Below are 10,901 nucleotides of genomic sequence, written 5' to 3'. Positions count from 1 at the left end.
ATTTTAAAAAGTGATATAATTTTATTAAATCTTGTTCTTTTAAAAAATTTTAAATTTGAACACTGTTGTCTTTTGCTTATGCCGTCATTTATTTACTGTTGTTGAGAGCAAAACTTTTAAAATAAAGATAATTATTGGAATATGGCATTAGTGGTTAATCATATGTAAAATTTTGGTTAATTTCGTTTGACAGAAATTAGAGTTTGAAAACGTCAAATATGAATTTGTTTATATTTTTGGAAAGCTGAATTCGCAGCACAATATAAGCAATTCTTTGAATAAAAGAATATTGAGGAACAAAATGGCAGAATCTCTTTTTTCCTTTAAAAAGGCTGTTAATAAATCTAAATTTACTCGAAAAAGAAAGGAATCCTCAGACTCAGGTATGTGATAAACCCACAATATTGACACATACCAGTGATTTAAAATTTTTGCTCTGTAGGTTCCGAGAGCGATAAAAAGTTAGTTGTTGTGAGAACGGATAAAAAAAAGAAAAAACTAAATCCAAATATTCAAAGTACCAGTTTTCGAAGGGAAAGAAAAAGGCAAAAAAGTTCATCTAATTCTTCATCGTCTGAGGAAGAAAGTTCTGTTGCTGTGAGTTATAAATCTAACAAAAGTTTACAGCCTCTCGGTCCTAGTGACCAAGGTGCAACTGCTATAAATGAAGTTGAGACAGAGTTAGATCGTGACGCACAGGCAATATATCAGAAAAGTATTGAAATAAATAAAGAATTAGAGGGTAAGCCGGACGATAAAATTTATCGTGGTTTAAATAATTACACGCAGTTTTATAAAAAGAAGGACACTGCGGCAGGAAATGCCAGTTCAGGCATGGTGAGAAAGGGTCCTATTCGTGCGCCTGCTCATTTGCGTGCAACAGTACGATGGGATTATCAACCAGATATTTGTAAGGATTATAAAGAAACCGGATTTTGTGGATTTGGAGATAGTTGTAAATTCCTACATGATAGAAGTGATTATAAAGCAGGATGGCAATTAGAATTAGATTATGCGAAAGAACAGAAAGGAGAATGTGAATCAGATGGTGATGATAGTAAATACGAGATTCATTCCGATGAGGATTCTTTGCCATTTAAATGCTTTATTTGCCGTGAAAGCTTTGTCGATCCTGTGGTAACCAAGTAATTAATTTTATACAAGTATATTCTATATCAAACGTATATCCGTTTATAATTGCCTTTTTTTAGATGCAAACATTATTTTTGCGAAAAATGTGCATTGGAGCATTTTAAAAAATCCTCAAGGTGTTACATATGCTCCACCCAAACAAATGGTGTTTTTAATCCTGCAAAAGAATTAATAAACAGATTGAATTATGTGCAATCAGATAAGAATGAGAATTGTACATCAGACAGTGAATAAAACTACTATTTTATTATGTTGACAGTTTGTATTGTAAAATTTAATAAAAATTTTAAACTGAAAATTTTGTTCTTTAACTTATATCTATAATCTTTCCTTTTATTATGCATTCAAAGAATTCTTTAATAGAAACGTTGTTGAAATGTGTTTTTTTTGCTGGATAAATACTATTCTTTTTGGGTAATTTGGTTTTCAAACTAATTTTAAAAACGGAAGATGTTAAACAAAGATTCTCTTTTTTTACAATTTTTAGGAACTTTATATCAATATTATTAACATCATAATGAGTTAGAAATATACTGTCAATAAATTTGTCGATCGGTAATTCTATTATACCTCTACTTAAGAATAAGAGAATATAATTACTCAAATATATACCAAAACGGATGAATACAAATACTATGTAGTAAACGCATATCGTTGGCATTAAAAAAAGAAAGCATGTAAGAAACAAAGATACTAAATAATATTGTCGATTTTGCAGTTCAAATGATTCTACACGGTTCTTTAAAACATTTTCTTTTTTTCCAATAGCAGTTTTCCAAAAAACTTTAAGTCCAATTTTTTCGATGTTATATAAGAATGTTGTGTATATATAAAAACAATGTGCATGTATTGTTGTTAGAAATAATAGATCTGATAGTATAGCCAATTGAAATGAAAATCCCAATATTCCAAAAAGCGCCAATGGTATAAGTAAATTGCGAATTATTGGTGAAATCAAAATTAAGAATTTCGCCCACAAATCAATGTGATAAGTAAAACAATCCAGAAGAAAATTATTGAGTTGCAAGTTTAATTTCAAGCCAATTGGAGTTCCTTTAAGTGAATGTAACAAATTTCGTATTTGATAAACAATATATTGACAGATTTGTAATATTGGTTCATTTTGGTTTTGATTCAAATAACTAAATATAAAATACATAGTAACAAGACCTAATATTATATCAAATAATGTAGACCAACTCTTTTTCTCCTTCCTTATATGTTCTTTATAATAAAAAATGTGTTTCGAAAATGAAGATTGTTTGAAAAATTTTGCTGTGGGTAATAATTCACAAATTATAATCAATAATTTAAAAATAAACCTTTGAATTTTCAATATAAATAGTTCAGCTGATTTTTCTTTTTTACTTGCGCTGCAACATAATGTTTTCAAGAAATATAGATCAAAACCTTCGAAATATTTCTCGGAATCCGAAAATGAGATTTCTTCAAAAAGTTTTCTTTCATAGACGTAAATGTTACAATGAATTGAAGATCCTGGCGAAGACACATTTATGTGACTTAAATAAACACCAATTTCATCTGGATTATCGTCAAAATTAAATAATACAGAAACATCATGACTTTGGTTAGTCGAGTTTTTTTGAATATATCCAAGTAAACGAAAATTTTGCTTTGTTGCGTTATCTGATATAATAAAATATGAAATTAAATTAGTTTCAAATTTAATTTCTCCATAGAGCGGTATCTGGCATTGCTTCCCTTCATTAAACTGATATACTTTTTTTCTATGGTAAATATTTTCCGGCATAAAAATATTTATTATCATTTTATTTATTTTGACTAAATGTTGTTGAATATAAAAATTTCGAATTAAAATTGAAACTCACAAATGCTTTGCCTTAATTCTAGGCATCGAAATTACGTTTTGTTTATGGGTTTACCTATATTTATTATATACATATGTATGTAGGTTTCGATTTTTTTTTCTTCAGTTTTTATTTGTCTAAATTTTTGACATTTATTTTTTTAACAGTTAAGGTGAAATACCCAGCAACGAGCTCTCTTAACAATTTTTTTTTTAACTGAAAATATTTAGTTAAATAGCAATATTTAGAAAATACCTTTTAGCGTTATAAACGTAACTAACCTTTTTTATTTAAGTAAAAAAGGATTTAAAAAAAAAGAAATATGTAAAAAAGAACACCCCTTTGTCAGTGTATTGTCCCCAGTTGTACCCATTACAGAGCCATAAGAATTTACTAGTTATGAGAGTCCCAGATTTTAAAAAAGTTAGAGCTTCTAGAAAGAATATAAATTAACTAACGCAAATAAATATTATTTTTCCATGTTAACGAGAATATCTTATAATACAAAAATAAATAAAGTTTTACTTCGAATGTCTTTTATATTGCACATATTTTACAAATAAATCCTTTATTATTTGATTTTAGTAATTTACCTTTTTCAATCGTGCACTTACATGACTTTTGCCATGATTGTGAATTGAAGCACATTTTATTTCGTCATTTGTTTAGTTCTTTATTTTAATATTAACGTCAGTATTATACCTTTTATTAACACTGAATGTCTCTTGACCTATGTACATATATGTTATTTACTTCTACGAGATTTGAATTAATAACATAGAGGTCAAGTAATAACATATAGAAACCAAGTAGGGTCAAGGAAGTAGGGACAAGTTCCGAGATGAGATCTGAAACCAAGAGATAATCAGCCCCTTCATATCGTTTCCTTCCGTTTCGCACTCTCCGGCCTTCCCTGGTCCGGATTAAGGTGTTATACGATCCGCGCCGATTGTCAGCTTGGCTGGGAGTCCAGATAAATAGACCTGCTTCAAGCGTTAGTCCGAAGCCGAAGGTAAAAGATGCATCTCAACCTGGACCAAGTCGGTAATCACAAAACTGTGATATAGTCAAGAGTGAATGCATAGGCGAGGCTTTAGATATGCCTGTAGTCTAGCAGACTGGCTCCAGCGTCAAACGTATGCCAACGGCGACCATCAAGCCTTCACAAAGCCGTATGGGAAACGGCCGGTCAATGCAATCGGTGCGGCGCCGATAGATGCATTGATTTATGGATCCCTTGAGTCTCTAATAGAACACATGTTGTTAGGCAGGGCTATTAGGGCGAGTTTCGCCGAGCGGTCTTTTGGAAAAAGCACTCCTGAGGGAGGCGTGCTGTTCACTCATCTTCGGAATCTTGTATTAAATAAACTTTTGCTTCGCCTGGAAGAAGAGGTATACAAGGTGGTTGTTTACGTTGGCGTAGTTGTGGCGGTAAAACACCTACACGATCTAAATTGGTTGATTCAGAGAGCTGTCTGACTGGTCATATTCAGTAGGAAACGCAAAATAACAAATATGGGTCCGTCAAAAGTCAATTGAACGGGGATCTTTTTCTTCTCAGAGACTAGATTCTTAAGATTGACCTTGGACTCTATGCTTAATTGCGGGTCCAACATCAGCGAACGAGTGAAGAAAGCAACTACTGCGCATTACTTGCGCAAGAGAGCCATTGGGAGCATCGAGCCACGTATGGTTCACTTGCTCTACATCATAATGGTGAGATCTGTGCTGATGGAAGGAGTTCTGGTTTGGTGGCCTGCGCTGGGCAGGTCAATCAATATGAGACTTGCAAGCAAGGCCCAGGGGTTCCATACTGAAAACCAGTAGACATGTTGCGCAGGTTGTAGACCACGTCTCTCCTGTGCTTTCATTCGTGAGGAACTTGGGCACTTTGCTCCAATCAAAGCAAAACTGGGGGAGCGAAGGCGATATTTGGGAGGGTTCTGTCCACTTCAACTCGGATGGATCCAAGCTGGACGAAAGGGTCGGGGGAGGAGTCTACGTCAGAGAACTTGGGATTGAGATCTCCTTCGTCCTTCGGACTGCAGCGTCTTTCAGGCGGAGATAGTCGATATAGACGAGGTTATAGAATGGCTGGCGCGCAATGTAACATGCAGATATATAAGCATTTTCACCGACAGTCAGGCTATTATGGCATTGGAAGCGGAGACGTCCACATCAAGAACGGTCCGGGATTGCAGATAATTTCTTAACGAGATGGTGCAATTGTTCGAAATCAACCTGGTTTCGGTTCCGGGCATAGCGGAATCCAAGGAAACTGCAGGGAGGATGAACTCGCGAGGCATTGAACGACTCTTGGGGTCCCACTAGAAAAAGAAGAACTTGGGGATGTTTTAAAGTACGTGCAAGCTGTTGCTACGCAATGTGGCAATGGAACAAGAAAATAGCAGGTGGGAAAATGGGATAAAATGCCAGGCCACCAGACAACTTTGGTTTAGGCTGGATCTGCGTTACATGGCCGACCTGTTGTCTCTCCCTCGGCGTGACATGGCGCAGTGATAGGAGTTATAACTGAGTACTGTCTGATTGGCGAAGACGCCAGGAAGGATGAGCTCCTCTGCTTGTTTTCTGAGTTCATGCTGAGTTTTGGCATATAGAAGACCGAGGTTCCTTGGGTCGTATTTCTTCTTGAGAATTACCGACATGGCGAACCGGCTTATAAAGGAATCGGACTGGTTAACGAACCCAAGTGGCCCCGGATGACCACGCCGACCTAAACCTATCCTATATATTATTTATTTTGATGCTTAAAATAAATTACATATTACATATTTCGACCATTACTGTTGGTTGTGGTTATCGTCAGGATTTAGTTTTGAAAGAAATAAATTTTAAAATCTTAATTAAAAATTCCTAAACTGAACCCTAAAAATGATCAAAATATTAATGGTCGAAATATAGGACATGAGATTTATTTAAAAAATCAAAATAAATAATGTATTGGCCAGAAAGTGTAATATTAGGCTTGAATAAAAAAGGCTAATTTTATACAACAGAAAACACTAATTTAAAAGAATAATTAGTCGTTAATATGAAAATAACGTACACCAGCAATTTTATTTTAAAAAATGTATTTCAATTTCAACGGCTCGACACTAGATTTTCTATTATTTTTAATATTCCAGCTGTAGCCGACTTACTGAAATTACCCTTCAAATCTCCAGGTGATGACGGGATATATCCTGCATTTTTGCAGAGGGGTTTCCAACATATCGCTAGAGCACTGTTGGGAATTTTTCGCGCCAGCTATGCGTGGGGTTACATCCCTCAGGCATGGAGGGTGGCTAAAGTGACGTATATTCCGAAGGTGGGTAAGCGACCAAGCAACCACCCAAGGTCTTTCCGTCCAATCAGCCTTACTTCTTTTCTATTGAAAGCAATGGAAAAAGTGATTGATAGATTTATACGGGACGGTGCACTGGGAAGCAATCCCTTGCATGAATCTCAATACGCCTATCAGTCGGGAAGGTCTACTGTACTCGCTCTGCAGAGTCTGGTGGGGGTCCTTGAAAACTCACTGGAGGTGCGGGAGGTAGCAGTTGGCTGCTTCCTTGATATAGAGGGAGCTTTTGACAACACCCCATATCATGTCATCTGTGAGTCGTTGCACAAACGAGGGATTGATGCGACTACTAGCAGATGGGTCAATCGGATGCTACAGGATAGGATTATTAAGTCCACCATAGCTGACGATATACTCTTCATCTCCGCTGCAAAAGGATGTCCGCAGGGCGGGGTTCTTTCGCCCCTCCTGTGGTCCATTGTAGTGGATGATCTAATAGCTGCTCTCAGGGGCTCCGGGGCGCGTGTCTGGGGATACGCTGACGATGTGGCCTTCGTCGTGCGGGGAAAATTTGAGAGCACTATTTCTGATCTTCTACAGCAAAATTTACGTGTTGTGGAAAGGTGGTGCAAAGGCGTTGAGTTAAATATAAATCCAAGCAAGAGCACTTTGGTCGCCTTCACCAGACGCAGAAGCAGGGACAGGTTAACGAGCCCAATTCTGTTTGGTGAACGTATTAGTTACTCGAGGGAGGTGAAGTATCTGGGGGTAACCCTGGATGATCGTCTCTCTTGGAATACCCATATCGATAGAGTTATCGGGAGAGCTACGGCGGCCTTGTGGACGTGTAGAAGTTTCATCGGGGGGACCTGGGGAATTAGTCCCAGAATAGCACTGTGGCTATATACGGCCCTTGCTAGGCCCATCGTCACCTATGCGTCGATTGTATGGTGCCGTAAGGCTCAGCAGGCGGGTGTGCGGGCCAAGCTGGAAAAGCTACAGAGGCTGGCCTGCCTGGGAGTGACCGGGGCGATGCGGACGGCTCCCACCGCTGCATTGGAGGTGATGATCGGATTGCCGCCACTGCACCTCCATATATTGAAGGAAGCTCGGCTGGTGACTTACCGACTTCTCTCTGGCGAGGACGGGGCAGGGCTAAAGTTGGCCCACAGAACTCACAGAGACTTCATAGAGGGCGATCCGATTCTAAGGATAACCATGTCAGATACCTGTCTGCCGCGGTACAACTTCGACCACAAGTACAGGGTTCTGTTTCCTGATCGATGGACGTGGGATCGGGGTGGTCCGGTACTTAGGTCGGGTTCGAGCGTGTGGTATGCGGACGGGTCCAAAACGGAGTCGGGGGTGGGCTCGGGCGTATACGGTGTCCGCCCGGACACGCGTGTATATGCAACCCTTGACCCGTATTGCACAGTGTTCCAGGCCGAAATACATGCAATAGAAATCTGTCTGAGAATCAATTTGGAAAGGGGGTATAGAAATCGCACCATCTATGTGTTCTCAGACAGCAGGGCTGCACTGCTGGCGCTCCGTTCAGCTCAGGTTACATCCAAGCTGGTCTGGAGCTGCCTTGCTGCACTTATGGAATTGGCATCGGAAAACAGAGTGATGCTCATTTGGGTGCCGGGCCATAGTGGCCATGCGGGCAACGAAGTTGCCGATGAGTTGGCGCGGAGGGGATCTGGGGCTGCCTTTGTGCAGCCGCTGCCTTTCTGTGGTCTGCCTTCTTCCGCCGTGGGGGCCAGGCTTGCCTGCCTACTCGCGGCGGAATGCAGTCGTCACTGGCGGGACACGAAGGGGTGCCGTCATGCGAAGGTGTTTGTTCCGGCGTGCTCCGGCGGATTCGCTGCGGAGTTGCTGGGGATGAGCAGGAGCCGGGTTCGCACTATTGCGAATTTCTTCACGGGGCACTGCCCGGTGAAATACCACCTGCACAGGCTGGGGAAGTCGGGCTCCCCCCTGTGCAGATTTTGTGGGGGTGGCGATGAGACCGCCGTGCACATTCTCTGCGACTGTCCGGCACTGGCTGTTCGGCGCCGCAAATGTCTTGGACATGGGTCCCTAAGTGTTCGGGAACTATTGTCCAACTCCCTTAGGGATATCGCCGGCTTTGTGATTGGGACGGGGGTATTATAGACGGGAGAGTGGGGTGGCTACAATAAGTCAAAAATGGCTGCGGTGGCTTGGGGGGATGCTCCTGTCCCACTCGGTTCCCTTAGAATCTACGAATCTACTGAAATTACCGTTTTTTCTAACAAATTATTAGTGACATATAGTACTCGTATACATGAAATTTATAGTAAACTTTTTTATTTTACGTCACAAATTTATGTATTAAAACGAAATAAAATACTTAGCTTCTCTAAAATAGAACAAATTAAGGATTAAAGCTGGATTCATTGATTCGTCGTTTTTGAGCTGAGCTATTTAAAGTCGAACTATTTTTTCTCTAGATTGTTTATTGGTCTATCTGAAAAAAGCTGATCGTTTTTAGCACTTTTCCAAAAAATTTTTGAAAAAAAGTGCTTATTAGTTTCACTCTGTCCGTCCGCGGACACTTTTCGGACACCGCGGACGGATCATCCTAAATATATGTAATCCTAGAAATAGTTTTGTATATGAATGAAAATAATATTAATAGTGTGATAGGTATACATAGACTGTATTTAAAAGCAGAATTTTCACTTGTTGAAGGGAAAAGTGCTACAATACAAACCATTGGTTTGACCCAACTTTATTTTTATTATGATGCATTCATTACATTTTTGACAACAATTATATGTACATATGTAATTGCAACAGTTTAGTATACGAAAATTTGACGTTTTAAAAAACCACCGCACTAAAGTTGATGTTGATTCAACTTTTTTAGAGATAAAAAAAGCTGTACTAAAAATAAAAAGAATGTCAAAAGTTCAAATTTTCATACAAAATACATCAGCTTGGCTTAACAAACACACATTAAAACTGCAAAAATCTTAACCGCACAATAAGTGTTTCTACAAAACTTCTGATTACAAACACAAACTCAACCAATACGTTAATGTATTGTATATCAAAATTTGAAGACGAAACTTGTTTTTATAGTAATAAAAATTTTAGAGAATAATAAAGCTAGAAGCTTGATTATAGCTGCTTTAGTCATAGTTTGCATTACTGGTGGAGGAGTATATTACCTGGAATTTTACCTTACGTACTTTGAATATGCCTATTTACACAACGATGTTCGAGTCAAAGGTTGATATACACTAATGTTCAAAGTTTTTGCCAAAATTTTTGAACACTGTCAGAACTTTTAAAAATATTAAAAAATAATAAGTTTTGTCCCTTGAAGTTGTTTTTTTTTACAAAAACTTATTATTTATATTAGGTTAGGTTACCTTATTAATTGTTAGGTTACTATGTTATTTATAACTCACTCTCACTGCCAGGTCATTCAAAAAGGCCTGGCACATTGCTGTCAACAACGGCCATATAAAAATCATTAAAACCATGTTGCGACCATGTTTCGCGGTTCCAAATATCGCGATATCGTGCGATAAAAAAATTTATAAGTAGTCTCATTCCAGCGGCAAAATTTTTCTTGATTCATCTCTGATCTTGATAAGCAATGGATCCATAATAACATTTTTTGTTTACATTATGATAGCTAGCGCTCATATATAATACATAGCCGACATAAAATACACTCCCATATGACGCAGTGTACCCAGCGTTGGCAGATTGATTTGACAGAAAATCTGGGAAAATTAAATAAAAAATCTGAAAATCTGGCAGCAAGAAAAAACTGGGTTAAATTCTTATAAAAAATTAGACTATTATATTTAATTTAAGCACATTTTTATTGTCATATTTTATTGTCTTTTAAAACAATACAAAGAAAATTTATTATATCAGTTTTTGAAACGCTATATTATTATGTCAAAAAATCTTGGTATCAAATCTGGTTATATAGTGTAACGCTAAGTATACCTTTATGACAAATTAAAAATATCAAATTTTATGTTTTAGTCATTTTTAGCATTGCCCATGGATGAATATGTTGCTTTTTGTTTCTATTTTTGACAACAAAAAAGGGGTTGCCAGCAACGAAGTTAAATGGTTAAATGGTTAGGAAGTATGAATATAGTTAGGAATTTATAAGAGATATTTTTTCAAAAAAAAATTTATAATTTTTCAACAATGTATACACACATATTTTTATTTTAAACATGCATAATTATGTTTCCTTAATATTTCTGTTTATTACATTAAATTATTGACCGGGCAAAATACATAGCCTTTTTTAGATGCTGGCGAATATTTTTTTCTTTGTTAAGCGTTTGCCTTCATATCAAAATCTAATTTTCACATGCTCAGATGCTATTATTCTTATTAAACTTAATCTGTGATTATCCTTTAATTTAGAGGTTTCCAAACTTTTTGCCTCGTAGACGTTGAATTTTTGATAGACCCACTTTAATACTTATTTAATTAAATTCATATTTTTTGTAGACCACTAGCAGGTTTTCATGAACCCTGGGGGTCTATATAAACCACTTTGGGAATTACTGCTTTAATACAACAATTGCATTAATGTATGTTCCTATGTTTCT

At 37.3% G+C, this 10,901-nt stretch overlaps 2 protein-coding genes across 2 annotated transcripts; one reads left to right on the top strand and one right to left on the bottom strand.

Moving 5' to 3' along the window:
- Positions 1-217: 217 nt before the first annotated feature.
- On the top strand, positions 218-1,450 carry LOC129610968 (E3 ubiquitin-protein ligase RNF113A). The gene is made up of 3 exons (XM_055523823.1): positions 218-383; positions 443-1,145; positions 1,212-1,450. Exons 1-3 carry the CDS (start codon positions 302-304, stop codon positions 1,384-1,386), a joined length of 960 nt encoding a protein of 319 aa, XP_055379798.1. The 5' UTR covers positions 218-301; the 3' UTR covers positions 1,387-1,450.
- LOC129610967 (uncharacterized) lies at positions 1,407-3,048 on the bottom strand. Its single transcript, XM_055523822.1, has one exon. It carries the CDS (start codon positions 2,939-2,941, stop codon positions 1,460-1,462), a length of 1,482 nt encoding a protein of 493 aa, XP_055379797.1. The 5' UTR covers positions 2,942-3,048; the 3' UTR covers positions 1,407-1,459.
- Between the last annotated feature and the right edge of the window lie 7,853 nt (positions 3,049-10,901).

Source organism: Condylostylus longicornis, unplaced genomic scaffold (assembly GCF_029603195.1).
Source record: "Condylostylus longicornis isolate FDR11 unplaced genomic scaffold, ASM2960319v2 ptg000048l, whole genome shotgun sequence".
Classification (NCBI taxonomy): Eukaryota; Metazoa; Arthropoda; class Insecta; order Diptera; family Dolichopodidae; genus Condylostylus; species Condylostylus longicornis.
The sequence above is the reverse complement of the archived record's forward strand: the minus strand, read 5'-3'. Positions and strand labels throughout refer to the sequence as shown.